General features: G+C 54.3%; 1 protein-coding gene across 3 annotated transcripts in view; it reads left to right on the top strand.

Moving 5' to 3' along the window:
* Positions 1-15,669, top strand: part of LOXL2 (lysyl oxidase like 2) — an 88,052-nt gene that overhangs the window by 44,682 nt on the left and 27,701 nt on the right. The window contains exons 4-6 of one of the 3 annotated variants that reach the window (XM_044225145.1): positions 3,676-3,887; positions 9,708-9,930; positions 14,039-14,240. In XM_044225145.1, the coding sequence (XP_044081080.1) occupies positions 3,676-3,887; positions 9,708-9,930; positions 14,039-14,240 (637 nt within the window). Of the gene's footprint in view, positions 1-3,675; positions 3,888-9,707; positions 9,931-14,035; positions 14,241-15,669 lie in introns of all 3 variants that reach the window. The other 2 variants (XM_044225143.1, XM_044225146.1) reach the window with 2 other exon arrangements.

Genomic DNA, 15,669 nt, shown 5'->3' on the forward strand with positions numbered 1-15,669 from the left:
TGCACTCTCGTTGGAATGACTGCGTGCTCGAGCCTCTCCTGGGATGCCTTCTCAGGTGGGAAGGCCTGGGCTGATGTTCAAGGACAGCTTCTAAAGCAGAGGGAAGGAAGATAATTGGGCTAGGATGGGGCCCTTACCAACATGCCTCCCAGAACAGGGGTGCTTCGTACTCAAATTACGATGTCCTTATAGGCTGGCTTTCTTGCTGGCCTTGCCTTGCCTCCCCTGGTATCTCTACCTGATGCAATCTTCAACTAGGCTTTCAAAATTGGTGATTTTTCCTCCTTGGCGACAGCCCCAGACTGTCACATTGTGGAATTTTTGCAAGTCATTCACAGACGCTGCAAATGTGAAGTGTCGTGCAGACACAAGCCTGGGAGTCCAGGCGTGGTGCTCTTGTGTCAGCCTTTCTTTCCACCAGCCCCTCTGGCTGAAGCAAGGCAGGGCCTCACCTCCCTGCACCTTGATTTGCCCTTTTGGAACTAGCTGGTCCTCACTCCCAGGGCTGGAGCCGTGCCGGGGACGAGATGAGTTCTGAGTCGGACGAGTCTAGAAGGTTCTGTGAATTCCTTGGAGGAAGGCCTTGTTGGAGATCTGGGTGAACTCTTATATCTGGCAAGAGAGACAGCATTCAGACCTTAATTTTAATCTGAAAAATGTGCCAGATGCTCTTCGAGCTTCTGGGCTATTGGTCTTAATGTATAACCAGCACATCTAGAGAGCCCTTTGTTAGAAAAGAAATAAAAATGTGTCTGTGTTTCACATCTTCTCTTCTCTTTTGGAGCTGAACTTATGAGAAAAAAAAATATCTAACCCTTGTGGTTATGGAAGAGATTCCACGGTGGTGAAGTAAGGAGGGAAGTTCTGTGTGTCTGTGTGTGTTTTCCTGCACATAGCGGCCTAAGGGAGCTCATTAGCTAGCGGGGAGCTCTGAATGTGCACCAGGATGGGTTTCCCTGCTGCCCCCTGGCCCAACTCCAAGAGCAGCTGGGAGGCAGGTCTCCCCTCACGTACACTCTGGTCTGACTCAGGGCTTCTCCCACCAGAGCACAGGATGGGCTTCAAACGTGCAGGCCCCAAGGGGACCATCCAGAATGCCGAACCCCTGACCCTGCCCTGTGTGGGTCAACTCAGTACCTCGCACTGGACAGGGTGTGAGTGGGAGGGTAGAGACCAGCAGTCCAAGGCTGGAGGACAGGCTTGGAGTTCGAACTCAGTGTTCACCCTTGTTTACCTACTTACTGGCTGTGTGCATTAGGAGAAGTTGTGAAACCTCACCAAATTTTCTCATTTTCCATCTGGAACATGGGCGTACCATCGGCCTGCTCGTGGGCTGTCATGGGAATGGAGCAAGCCCAGAACCCGCCCTGTAATGAATCTGTTGGTTTGATAAGTGAGGGCCCTTGCGCGTTTTGTTATTTAGAGAAGAGACAGGGCCCTGTGTTTGGGGCCAGAGGGAGGAAGCCTTCAAGGTCCATCGAGTGGGGAGAGAGTGTATTTTCTTGAATGAATGAATGAATGAATGAATGAGGTGAATTTGAGCCTGACGGAATGAGAAGGCATTGCTTCCATGGGAGGAGAGAAGACATTCCGTTTTGAAGGAACGATCCTGACCACTTTTCTAAGGCTTTGGAGAGAACAAGTCCCTCTGGACCTCTCCTGTGCCGCACAGGTGCACAGACAGACTCACACTCCCACGTACAGACACACAGACCCACACAGACACCATATCACACACACACACAGAGGCAGTGAGTCGGTGGAAGGACAAGGACACCTTGCTCTAGCACATTCTCTTCTCTAAACCTCATTTCCCACATCCTTGAGCCCACCTGGCTCCCCCACGTCACTGTCATATTTCTGCAGAAGAGATGCCACCTTGCACCGAGACAAGGGTACGTGGGTGGGTCTGCTGCGTCCCCTGTCCCACGCTGGTAGCTGGGGTGCCAAGGGTCACTTTCACATCTCTGCTCAGTGAGCCTACACTGCTGCCCCATGGCGGTTGGCGGGGGGTGGGGGGTGGGGAGTTGCTTAGCGGGAGGAGGATCGGAATTTAATAAAGGGGAGAAGGATTGGAATTTAATTAAGGTGGCCCCAGCCGCCTGCCCCATGTAGTCCCAGGGCGGGTGCCTCAGCAGGAACTTTCCTTCTGGCCATTATGCATTACCAGCTGGAATTCTAGCCCCACCTCCTGCAGTGGGAAGAGGCAGGAGGGGGCTGGTGCACAGGCCGGTCTGGAGCTCAGACCCTTTCTTGGCTCACCCCTGTCCACGTGTCTTGGTGGCACAGGTCCCGTGGCCTGAATGGAGGCTGTAAATGATCCAGGATCTAAGTTGGCAAACACTGCCCTGCCCCTGGCGCTTTCCTTCTTCTCTGCGTGGAAGGGAACCAGTGCCAAATGCCATCACTCCCAGCCCACAGACTTTCCACTGCCTTGCGGGGCTGCTGAAGCGGGGCCTGGCTTTACACCCTGAAGCTGGAGTGAGGAGACATGAATCCCCGGGCACCCAAATAATGGTTCTGTTCAAGCTCGTGGTTCATTTGCATCCTGGCTGGACAGGGGCTCAGGCACTTGGGTTGCCAGGATCCTGTGCTGGGCGGCCCCCTGCCTCTGTCCCTGGCCCGGCTCAGAGGGCTCCTCATCCTGTGCTCCCTGCCTCCAGGTGGTTCTCGGGAGTAATTAGAGTCAGGCAGTTCTCTTACCTGGAAGACAGGATACCAATAGCTCCGAACCACCCTGTTCTGTTCGTTGAGGATTAAGTAAGAGAATGCACATAGAACACTCCTTGTGGGTCTCACACGTGGACACAGATGCTATTATATTGCAGTTAACCAGATCTGAGTATAGTTTCGGGGCTGGCGACCGTAAGGGGACTGGAGGCACAGGGGGCGTCAGTCATGACCTGCTGTGGCCATCTCCCTAAGTAATCTGGGCTTTATTATACAGTCAAGGGACAAGATCACTCTGTTTTAGAAAGGCCTCTGATGGTTGGCCCTGTAGCCAATGGGTGGAAGAGGGAGCTGGAGGCAGGGACCCAGGGAGCCTTGCAAGAGATGGTAGTGGTCCCATAGGACAGGGGCAGAAATCGGAGGGGCTGGAACGGAGAGATTCAGGAGTGTTTGGGGGCCGATTGGGTGAGCATAGGAACTACTAACTCCGGATAGCACCCCATTCCTCTCATCCAGCTTGCCCTCCCCCAGACCCCCTGTCCTTCTATCAAATCCTTGGGCCTCTGGGGTAGGCATGAAGCAGGGACCTTGCAGCTCAGTGCCAATTTTACTGAAAACTTAGTGGGGAGACCCACATGTACAGGCACACATGCGCGCACAGACATGCTTTAAAGTAAAATACAAAATACAAAATCCCAATTGTTTTTAATACAGAACTTGAGAATTCAAAGAGAACATGTTCTCTGTTCCGCATTTATTTTGAGAACCCACAGATGGAGGCTGCTGCGCTGTGCTGTCTGGGCTTTTTGGAGGCTGTAGGAGAAGCCGCTGGGGTGCTGGGGCCCTCTTCTCTGACTGCTCCTGGGCCCTGCCTGCCACCCCTCCAGCCCGTCCCCACCCCCACCGCCCTGCAGGACCTGAGGCCAGAGGGCCCTGCTGGCCGCCACCTCTCCGTGGCCAGACCAGGCAAGTAACTCCTCTGCTTCTGTGCCTTGTCCCTTCCAGAACCTGAACATCCAGGTGGAGGACATCCGGATCCGAGCCATCCTGTCGGCCTACCGCAGGCGCATGCCTGTGACAGAGGGCTATGTAGAGGTGAAGGACGGAAAGACCTGGAAGCAGATCTGCGACAAGCACTGGACAGCCAAGAATTCCCGAGTGGTCTGTGGCATGTTCGGCTTCCCCGGGGAGAAGACGTACAACACCAAAGTGTACAAGTAAGGGCACCCCCACACACACACACAAAGGAGAGTCCTTCCTGCCACACGTCATGGCAGGCCCACCCGTGACCCTCCGCCAAGCCTGCCCTTGAGAAACTCCTGTCCTGTGGGAGACACATACCCCCCCAAATTGTGATGAAGGTCGGTGAGAGCAGAGAGGAAGTTCAAGGTGCTCGAGCCTGGAGAAATCCCGCCAGTCGGGATAGACGGTCCTCACAGTGACAACAGGGGTTGAACAAGGACAGTACCAGCCAGGCCAGGAGCGGGGCAATGCCAGCTTCAGGGGACATGTCCACTTTTCCTCAGCAGATGATTATTGAGAGGATAATCTGGGCCTTTCAGCAACTGTCAGGAAATTAAAAAATGGTTGATTTGACTCAGTTACACCCATCCTGGTTAAACCTTACAGTGCTGGTATGGTTTCCAAAGTTAGCATCTCCCTGGGGGGCAGAGGGGTGAGATACCAAGGAGACTCAGAGTAACCTGCCCCGAGGGGTGTTCCGTGAAGGGATTCGGCCCCCTGACAGGCTGGCTGCTGGAGTACCTTGGTTGACAGTGGGGTCTTCCTCATTATTAATGAGATCTGTTTATTACTAATGGTAATGATGGTCTGTTTCGGACGGTCTGTGGGTTGGGCTCTGCTCCTAGCCCCGAACCCTCACAGCAACAGGAAGTAGGGGACTGTTTCCGGGTCAAAGAAAGTAGAAACTAGGGTCCGAACACAGGTCTCCAGCTTCCGGGTCTGCCCTCCTAGAGAGTGTGGACTCACAACACTGCCTCTCTCCTTTCAAACCAAGGGCAGGGAATTTCGAAGTCACAAGATGTGGGTTCCAAGCCAGGCTCTACTTCCATATCCCTGGGGTCAGGGCGGGCTGCATCCCTCCGTGGCCTTGGCCCCGCGCCTTTGGTTAGAGCCCCAGTCGGCTGCTGGAGTGAGCGTGGGCAGCCAGGAAGGCTCACAACACCCCTGTGGATGATTGCAGTGTCGATTCCCACCCTCCGCCCCCCTTCCCGCCCCCTGCAAGCCAAGATAAGGCCCAGAGCTTCCTGGTAGCCCAGGGCAGCTGGGAGGCGGAATGGTCTCAGGCCTCTGAGTCTCTGGTCAGCTCCCGCCAGCTGGTCAGCTCCTTCCCTGGGGACACCTTCTCAGCTTTTCCGACCCACTGGAGCCAAGAAAAGCAAACCCCTCCCCTGGCTGGCCCCACCACAGCCCCCAGCCCAGTCCTAGGAGTGGGAAGGCTGCCATCAGACCAAGGCCAGGCTGCACATGCCTTGTACAGAGAGCATTTGAAAGCCGTCTCCCCAGCTGAGGATGGTCCTGAGTCCCCTTCCTGCTTTCGAGGAGGGGTCGCAGATCTGTGTTTGGCGGCTGTGCCCCGGGCAATCCTCTCAAGGGCCTGGTTGGAAGCTGTCTCCTTGCTCCCCCCACCCCTGTGTCAGGCTTCCCTGTTCAAACTGGGACAGGAAGAGGCCCCAAGGGCTGGGAGGCATCCAAGGCCACAGCAGAGGGTGGTGTTCTCAGCCAAGCTGGGAGATGATTAAGGACGCTGCTGATTCCCGACCCTAGCCGGAGAGGGCAGGAGGGCGGGCATTAAAGCTTGTAGCCGTGTTTCCTGTTAGCCTCTGAGACTCAGCTGACAGCTGGGTCCCCAGACAGAAAGGCACACTGGGAAGTTTCTGCCTCAGTGGTGCTGTTGGGACCGTGATGGCAGCTGGCTGGAGGAAGCTGTTAGTGACAAACGGGGACTCCCAGGGCATGCAGCAGCCTCAGACATCACCTGGACCGAGTCCTAAGTCCACAGAGAAGGAGATGCAGGCCTGCAGGTCAGGGCACTGGGGGTCACAGAGTCCAGGACACTGGGGTGTCCAGGTGTGTTCTCCACACTGCTGCTGTCCCCTCCAGCCCCAGGCTCCTGCTCTGCTCAACCCCAAAGGCAGGGCCTGGCTATAGGGCACAGGCCCCCACCACGGGGGGCAGCTGTTAAGTTTAGGAGCTGGGCAGGGCTGGCCTGGGGACAGGGGTCTGGGAGCTGTGCTGAGAGGCTATGGACAGCAGAGGCCTAGGAGCCGAGTGAGGGCCACCCTGCATGGTCCCCGAGTCTGCGCCTTCCAGCAGCCTCCTTCCCCAGCCCTTGCCGCAGCCTGTCCCTGTCTCTGCTATTGCTGATGTGCGTCAGTCCCAGGGAGGCCCTTCACGCTGGGAAGAAGATCGTTCTCAAAGTGATTCTGTCTAGAGTGGGTTAGCCATCTCTACTCGGTCCGAAGAAGCTTTGCAGCCTTAGACATTTACCTGGGCAGTGCCTGAGGCCTTGCCCCCTTTGCTCTGTCTGCCAGCTGGTGTGTTTGGTGGCCACTGAGGGGCCTCGGTCATCTCCAGGGCCAGGGCCACAGCTCTTCATCAGAGCCTCCCAGCTCGCCACCCTGTGCCCTCCAGGTGGTTCCTGCATGTCCCTCAGAGTCCTTGTGCCCTCTGGGTTGCCGGGAGTGGAGTCAGCTGCTTTGCCATTAGCGGACTTCTGCTCTGGCCCTGGGAAACCATGAATGCTCCTTGAAGCTAATCAGACTGAAGCTTCAGGGCCCTTTCTTGGAGCCAGGAGCATTTTGTGGTCTTTTTTTTTTTTTTTTTTTTCTTAGAGCAGGACCCCAGTGTTGATGCTAATTTATTGATATGAGCTCACGAAGCTGAGATTCTGCCTCTAATGTTGCCTCTCAGGAGTTAGGAAAAACTTTAACAATATGGTTAGTTGGCTGAAACTAGGGCCAAAATGTGGCCCACGGTGAGCGAAATGGACATGCCAGCTCTCCTTGATTTCACGCAAAGGAAGGGATTCAAAGACTTACAGAGACTGAAACACTGGAGTGCACTTGTCATCTGAGACCTCACCCACCCTGGGAGGGTCCAGAAGACACACTTGCCCTAGGACTGAGGAATAAATCTGTGTGGGAAACCCTGGTGTTCTTAAGAACTCCCGGAGAGCTCTTCTCTACAGGCCATACCTCCCCATAACTGCAGAGTGGGGCTGCGTGTGACTGGATCCCAGGGCGGAAGGGCCGGGGGACAGCACTCAGCCTCCCAAGGCCAGGTGAGCGTGGTTCCCGAATGACAGCATCTTGACCCCTACAGACCCATGGTGTGGGCTGGTTGGTCATGGTGTTCCTAGAAGCAATGGATAGGAAGGAAGCCTACTAAATTCTTACTCGTTCTAGATGACAGAAACTCTAGGAGAGAGAAGAAAAATCGAACATGAGTCATAAAAACAGAGAGTTGCACCCCTCCCCCAAATCCCAGACCTGAGCCAGCTTACAGACGCAGGACCCCTTGAGTGAAGGGGAGGCCGGGTCCTCTTGAAGAAGGACCCCAGCTAATTACCCAGCCTTCCCCAAAGGGACCAATGGCCTCTTACCAAAGGGTGCACCAAGGAAGGGGAAATAACCAGAACTTTAGCAGGACTAGACACAGCCTCTGAACGACACTGCTTCCAGTAGACCCACTGGTCACTTTGGCTCTCCAGTCAGAGGAGGGGCTCCTGAAGGTCAGGTGATTAATGGAGTTTTAGCTCGGGCCCATCTCACAGTGGGCCCAGTGGGTCCCCGAGCCCATCTTGTGGTTACTTCCCAAATTCTGGAATTCATTCTTGGAACAGGCATACACAGTAGCTGGCAGGATCCCTAACAAAATCTGGCTTTTCCCTTGGCTGGGGAAGAGCCAGGAGGACTTTTCATTTTCAGGCGCAACAACCCCGCTGAGGGTTCATAGGCCTAGACACCCCTTTCTCCAGCAGGCTGCCCCCCGGGCCCAAAGCTGCCCCTCACTCCAGTCACCCTCCAAAAAGGAGACCTGGCGTGGGCTGTCCTCCCCAGGACTTGCCTCATGTCTGCACCCCCCCCCCAACCTGGGGCCTGGCCCTGGCGCTGGTGACTCACTGAGTGACTGAGTGGGGGAGGGGGAACCGCTGCCCAGCGGCGTAGTGGAGGCCTGTGCATTCCTGTGAGCTGATGTGAGAGGGAAGCAGGGCCTGCCTGGGAAAGGCCAGAGCAGATCTGTGTTTGCTGTGGGCCCTGCAGTCTACACTGAGCTCAGTACATCTCTTGCTGGGTGAGGGCGCTGTTCACTGAACCCTGGAAGCAAGAGGATGTTTTAGGCCTTGCGCAGCTGGTCTCCCCCGAGTGGGTTTGCTCACCTAACATCGAGGTGGCCAGAGGAACAAGTGGGAGACAGCCCTCAAGGGTGGTCTCCAGTCCGAGGTAGGGGTGTCATGGGGAAAAAGCTGGAGGTTGTGATTCCAAAGGCAGCAGCCTCGTGTGTACAAAGTGGGGAGGGGCCACAGTGCTTGGAAATTTCTCAGGAGAGCCCTTTTTTCAAAGATTCTCTGTCATTGGGCACACAGGTACACTAGAACTATTACCCATTGAAATTTCAGGTTAAGAAAAAATATTGGCAGTGTCTGTAGGGTTTCATCTTCCTCCGTGTTCACATCCCTTCACTCCTTAACAAAGTGGAAACTCCCAGGCCTCCCCTACCAGCAGAAACAGGACCCCCTCTTCTGCCCTGCCCTGGGCCAGCCTGCCCCAGGAGGCCCCTCCCCTGGGCAGCTGGCAGCAATGCTGTGGATCTGTCTGGCTGTGTGTGGTTCTGCCAAGCAGGGACAAGCACACAGACCCCCAGAGAGCTGGGACAGTGTTGAGAGGACAGAGGACACCCTGTGACACCCTCCTTTGCAAATCCCACCGTCATTCAGAGCCTAGCTCAAATCCTGCTCCTCCCTGAGAACGTGTCTCAGGACGGCAACCCTGGGGAGCCCTACCGTCTCATATCCCCGTTGTTTCTCCTTTAACAAGATAGTTACCGGTGTTTTACCGGTGTTTTTACAGACACGGACGAAGCCCTTCCTGTGTGTGGTTTTAATTGCTTCACAGGTGGTATAAGCAGTCTTTTCAAGGAGATCCCATTCGCTTCTCATTTGGAGAGGGGGAACCTGAGGCACGGTTACCTTTCTGTTGACCAGTTCCTTATTTATCGGTTGGTTATTGTTTTAGAAAACACTTTGGCTCACCTTGACCTTTGTTCTGCCTTCCAGAAACACATAAAAAGGAATACTTTACGCATAATACAGGCTAAGACCTTCCCTTAGGCAATGCTCCATGGACACCATCAGCCTCACTGGCTCCCATGTGAATATTTGATAAGGTCCGTGGCTGACTTTCATGACCATTTTCATTTCCAACAAGTTATGCTTTGATTCAGCCCATGGGGTGATTTAAGACTGTTCTCGTTCGTTGCTTCTTATCGGAGCCACACCTTTGATCTTGTGTGTCACTGGGAGAGAGTTTAACATTCAGCTCATTCTGCTCGTTGACACAAGCAAGAAACCCCAACCGACTGTGTGGAAATTTTCTGAAGCGTTTAGGTAAGCAACCATTCTGGTTTGCCTGGGACTGAGGATTTCCTGGGACCGGGGATCTTACCTCATTTAAATCCCTACGTTTTGTGTTTATAGGCTTTAGTGTTATCTTGCTCCTGAGTCTCTCCTCTTCTAGCATCTAGGCTACCTGGGGGAAGGAGGCCACGTCCGCCCTTCCAGGTCCTGCTCCCCAGCGCCCAGCATGGTGCCCCGCACGGCTGAGGTGCTCAGCGAGTGCTGGATCACTCATCGAGGCTGAGGTCCAGGTGCATGGACTGTGCCCATTTCATTCCCCACCAGATCCCCAGAAGCCAGCACAGCAGCTGGCCCTGTGCCCACTCCCCGGTCGTGGAAGGAACGAGGTGGGGGTGGGTGCCATGATGCCCTGGTCAGCCGCCTGTCTCGCCCCCCTCAGGATGTTTGCCGCCCGGAAGAAACAGCGCTACTGGCCGTTCTCCATGGACTGCACGGGCACGGAGGCCCACATCTCCAGCTGCAAGCTCGGCCCGCAGGTGTTGCTGGACCCCGTGAAGAATGTCACATGTGAGAATGGGCTGCCGGCTGTGGTGAGCTGTGTGCCTGGCCAGGTCTTCAGCCCTGATGGGCCCTCGAGATTCCGGAAAGCCTACAAGCCAGAGGTGAGGACACGGCCAGAGGTCTGGCTCCTTGAGTGGGGGGTGGGATGTAGGCCAGGGAGTGGAGGACCGCCCCCCAGGAAAGAATGAGGAGAGCTGGTCCCAGCTCAGACTACTTGCCTACAGGGCAGGAACGTAGTGGGACCCCTGTCTGGGCCGGCCCTGCCCATAGATGCCACCTCTAGAGTGTGATGTGCCGCAGGGCCCCAGCCCCAAATGCTCAGCACCCCTACCTGGCCTTCCACCATTGCTCCTCCACTCTGAGACCAGAATCCTCTATGTGCAGGACAGATACCAAGGAGAGGAAAGCACTTCCTACCCACTGTCACGGGCTCTGTGCGCTGCCTTCTGGCCAGGCTCGAAAGGCAGGGGCAGGGGAGCCCTGCTCAATTCCCAGAGGACAGGAGTGTTGGTGGGGGTGGGAAAGTCAGCATAATTCTCAAAAGCACCTGAACTCCGCTACAAGTGTTTCTGAGTATGTTTTGTTCTGCAACAGAAAGGATAAAGATTTTTAAAAGCGTTCACCAAGACAGACAAGGAAAACCTGCCATTCATGTCTGTGTCACTCGCAGCCCTCAGCCACGTTCTGAGTGTGCAAGCAGCACCTGTGTGTGCACACATGTGTTCATATATGTGTGTTCATGTGTACGTGTGTTCTCGCATGTGCGTGTGCACACATGTTCACTGTGTGCGTATGAGTGCTCTCAAGATACGTCGGTGTACATCTGCTCACATAAATGACAGCCCTGTTTCGAGTGTCTGGTTTCTTAGGACAGGTGAACTGTCCCCACCATGGCAGTCCAGACGCAGCCTCTCAAACACGGGACGTGTGCTCCTCTTTCTTCCCTTGAAAATCATACCCTTCCTTTTTTTCTACATCCACCAAAGGTTCTCTGGGTTGTGCATGTTCTGGAAACTGCTCACGGGGGACTGGGGGGTGGCAATAGCACGGGAGGAGGAGAAGCAGGGTAGGAAGGGTGGCCGCTCATTTATTAAGGAGCGATTCCCCGTGCCAGATAAAACCTCCACGCTCACACGGGCAGGTGAGCTCTGACCATGTCACGGATAAGAGGAAGGGGAAAGGCCCTGATGGGGATAGACGGTGTGTCAGCTGGATCCAGGCCAGGGGACGGGAGGAGCAGCCCCTCCCCAGTCTCAAATAGCCTCACTCTGAGTCTGTTTCCCTCTCCCTGTCTCTCCCATCTTTCCCCTCTGCCACCTGCTCTCCCCGTCAACATCTAAGGACCTGCTCTTGGGAAGGGGGTGGTAACACTCATCCAAAGGAAAAGGGAAGCCTGGGCGGGAGGCAGATAAACCAGTTGGGTGCCCCTTCCCAGCTGGGGGGCAGTGTGTTCGCACAAAAGAAAAAGTCTTCAGTGAAAAGAGTGAAACGAATACCGTGAGCCCAGCCATCAACCATGTGGAGTGCCTTCCTGACGCTTCCAGCAGCCGGCCGTCCCCACTGCCTCAGTCTCTGGGGGCCTCCAAAATACACAGCCCCCCCCCAGCACACGCATGCAGCCAGGCAACATAGACAGCCCCCCTTACAGTGCCACACTCCTGCCCGCATCCCCTGCACACTCTCGCTTGCCCCCCTGCCCCTGCCACACGATGTGATGGCCACATCCTTCCTACAGCCTCAGCCTGAGCCTCCAAGCTTTTCTCATGGGTCATCCAGAATTCCAGACCCTACTGTTTTGGAATTCCTTTTGCTGTGTGGTTTAAAGCAAAGGAATCAAGTTCATGCCAAAGGAATTTAGAAAAAAAAGGGGGGAGTGAGTCTTACATCACATTTTCCCTTGGTTTCTTTATTTCCTCCGGGCCCAGCTGACTCTGCATGGTCACTGCCAGGCTAGGGCGAGGTTCTTGGGCAGTCTGCCTCCATCAGGCTAGAGGAATACAGGGTCTGCCCCCTCATAAATGAGCAGCCACCGCCTGTCCTCCCCCTCCTCTTCCCATGTGCTGCTCCCACCCACAAGCCCATATGATCAGTTTCCAGAACATGGGAGCTACAGCTGCCCAAGCAAGACAGCTTGGGCCGGCTGGTGGGGGAAGGAAGAGGGCACTGCTCCACGGCAAACAGGCTGCAGCCGGCAGAATCTGGTTTGTTCTCTAAAGCTTGAAGGTTCCTGGTGTTTGCACACACCCCTGTGCCTCTTCTCTGGCTAGTGCCTGGCTCAGAGCAGTCCCCATGGTCTGTAAGCCTGGGGGCTATCACTGCGCCCTGCCCTGCCACGGCAGCCACAAGGCACCACTAGTGGGTGAGAGCCATGTGGCTGAGCGGGAACCTCGGCTAGAGGATGGACATGTGGGTTCTGGTCTGAGCACTGGTGGAGAGTGGCTCTTATGCCCACGAGATTAAATAAACCCCGTGTTCCACCCGGTTTCCAAGCTGTCAGTGAGCACTTAGGGGCATTTAAACCATAAGCACCCAGGAAAAATGTCCAATGGAAAAAAGACAGTCTCTTCAACAAATGGTGTTGGGAAAATTGGACAGCCACATGCAGAAGAATGAAACTGGACCATTTCCTTACACCACAAACAAAAATAGACTCAAAATGGATGAAAGACCTGATGTGAGGCAGGAGTCCATCAAAATCCTTGAGGAGAACACGGGCAGCAACCTCTTTGACCTCAGCCACAGCAACTTCTTCCTAGGAACATCGCCAAAGGCAAGGCAAGCAAGGGCAAAAATGAACTATTGGGATTTCATCAAGATCAAAAGCTTTTGCACAACAAAGGAAACAGTCAACAAAACCAAAAGACAACTGACAGAATGGGAGAAGATATTTGCAAATGACATATCAGATAAAGGACTAGTGTCCAAAATCTATAAAGAACTGATCAAACTCAACACCCAAAGAACAAATAATCCAATCAAGAAATGGGCAGACGATATGAACAAACATTTCTGCAAAGAAGACATCCAGATGGCCAACAGACACATGAAAAAGTGCTCCACATCACTCGGCATCAGGGAGATACAAATCAAAACCACACTGAGATACCACCTCACACCAGTCAGAATGGCTAAAATTAACAAGACAGGAAATGACAGATGCTGGCGAGGATGCAGAGAAAGGGAAACCCTCCTACACCGTTGGTGAGAATGCAAGCTGGTGCAGCCACTCTGGAAAACAGTATGGAGGTTCCTCAAAAAGTTGAAAATAGAGCTACCCTACAACCCAGTAATCGCACTACTGGGTATTTACCCTAAAGATTCAAATGTAGGGATCTGAAGGGGCATGGGCACCCCAATGTTTATAGCAGCAATGTCCACAATAGCCAAACTGTGGCAAGATCCTAGATGTCCATCAACAGATGAATGGATAAAGAAGATGTGTGTGTGTGTATACATATACAATACACACAATACACACACAATATACAATACACACACACACACACACAATGGAATACTATGCAGCCATCAAAAGAAAGGAAATCTTGCCATTTGCAACGACATGGATGGAAGTAGAGGGTATTATGCTGAGAGAAATAAGTCAATCAGAGAAAGACAGCTATCATATGATCTCTCTGGTATGAGGAATTTGAGAGGCAGGGTGGGGGGGTCATGGGGTGTAGGGAGGGAAAAAATAAAACAAGATAGGACTGGGGAGGGAGTCAAGCCATAAAGACTCTTAATCTCAGGAAATAAACTGAGGGTTGCTGGACGCGGGTGGTAGGGATGGGGTGGCTGGGGGATGGACATTGGGGAGTTTATGTGCTATGGTGAGTGCTGTGAATTGTGTAAGCCTGATGATTCATGGACCTGTACCCCTGGGGCAAATAATATATTCGATGTTAATAAAAAAAAATAATAAGCTGTAAGCACCCACCCTCTCTGCGCACCTAGTGGGGCTGCCTCCTGAAAAGCTGGGCTAATTTGGACCTGGGGTAGAATCAGAGGTAGCGGTAGCAGGAAGTGCAGCGCGAGGACACGCGGCAGGCTCCCCATCCCCGCGCGGTGTCCACTGTCTCAGTCCCTCACCTTCTTGGTTAGGTGCCCGCACAGGCCCAGGCACCTCGCTGTGGAGGGGGGCAGCGGAGAATGGAGGGGGGATGGGCAGTGCCTGCCTGCAGAACGTGCTTCGGCTTTTGCACTCAGCAGGACCGTGTGTCTCTCCAGCAACCCCTGGTGCGGTTGAGAGGTGGTGCCAACATCGGGGAGGGCCGAGTGGAGGTGCTCAAGAACGGAGAATGGGGCACTGTCTGTGACGACAAGTGGGACCTGGTGTCTGCCAGCGTCGTCTGCAGAGAACTGGGCTTCGGGAGTGCCAAAGAGGCCATCACTGGCTCCCAGCTGGGGCAAGGTAAGGACTGGGGAAGCGTTCTGGGGTCTCTCTATGGGGAGCATGGCACAGGGAGCCCCGCCCCAGCAGGCTGGCTTCGGGCTTTTCAGGGTCTTGCTGTTAGGCCTCCTCCCTCCTGCAGCTGCCGCACTGTTGGAGAGTGCCAGGCCTCTCCCCGTAGTCAGAGCTGGAAGGGAGCTTAGAACCCCGAACCCCCATTTTATGAATTTGGAAGCTGAGACCCAGAGAAAGAAGTGAGTAACCATCAGACAACATTATTAGCAGGCCATGAAGACTTTAATGGAGGTCTCCCAGCTCGCAACCCAGTGCTCCCCACTGCCCCACCAAGAAAGCTGGAATTCTCAGGCCCTTCCTCTAGGACAGGATCTCAGAATTCCTCTGGCCGTGGCCCACCCCAGGCACACGAGAATCTCAAAAGTCATCTCACTTTTCCACTCTAGCATAGCCCCACAAACATTTTCTCCCTGCCACCAGAGACTGGGAACAGGATGCCCGGCTCTGGATGTCACGTGATGCTAACGACAAGGGGCCTGGTTCTTATTAAGTGTCCCGAACAAATCTAAGCAGAGAACAAAAGTATAAGAGGCTTTCAAGCAGGTCATTTCGTTGAGAACAGTGATGCAAACATGACATGAGGACATGACAGACAGCTTCCCTTTCTGACAAGGGTGGGGCATCCTGTCCTGTGGGGAGATGTTTCCATACTGCCGGACAAGGGCCGTCGCCCCGCAGAGAGGAATGTGGTGAGGTCATTGATCACAGGCTGGAGGAAGGAACAGCCCAATGGACTGGAGAGAGAGTCCTGGAATCAGAGATGCCCTGCTGGGGAGGACCTCGGTTCATCTGATCCAACAGCCGAGGCCTGGAGGCGTGAGAGGACAAGCCTTCATAATGAATGGTGGAGAAAATCTGAAACCCGAGTCATTAGCTCTCAGATTGGGGCTTCTCCTGGTATGTCCACCATGGCCCAGTCCTGTGCACATTCAGAATCCCCATTCTGCAATCCCACAAGCTTCCTGGGCATGCACAGAAGGTTAGGGATCTAGGCTGGCCTCTGACGTTGCGTGGTGCCGCCTAGAAGCCTCAGTTATACCGCAGGCCAGTCCTCTTCTCTTTAGTCATGGTGAGCTCTTTGGAGCTCCCCTGGATGGCAAATACCCCCACAGTCCGGGCCCCCCATTGGCTGATGTGTTGGTCTGTGCTTTCCCAAGGCCTGCGGGACAAAGCCCACTCATTCTGAGAAACAAATAAGCACTGGATGACATAAGCATTCCATCTATTGTGGGCGTGTGCTATTTGACCTAGTTACTTCACTGCCCAGAGCGGCCGCAGGTTTCCAGGGACCTACCAAACTCTGGAAGAGACCGCTGGCATTTTTGATGCTGTCGTGAAAGAACCACTGGGTGATTTATGATCTGCCACCACTCTG

Source organism: Neovison vison, chromosome 11, assembly GCF_020171115.1.
Source record: "Neovison vison isolate M4711 chromosome 11, ASM_NN_V1, whole genome shotgun sequence".
Classification (NCBI taxonomy): domain Eukaryota; kingdom Metazoa; phylum Chordata; class Mammalia; order Carnivora; family Mustelidae; genus Neogale; species Neogale vison.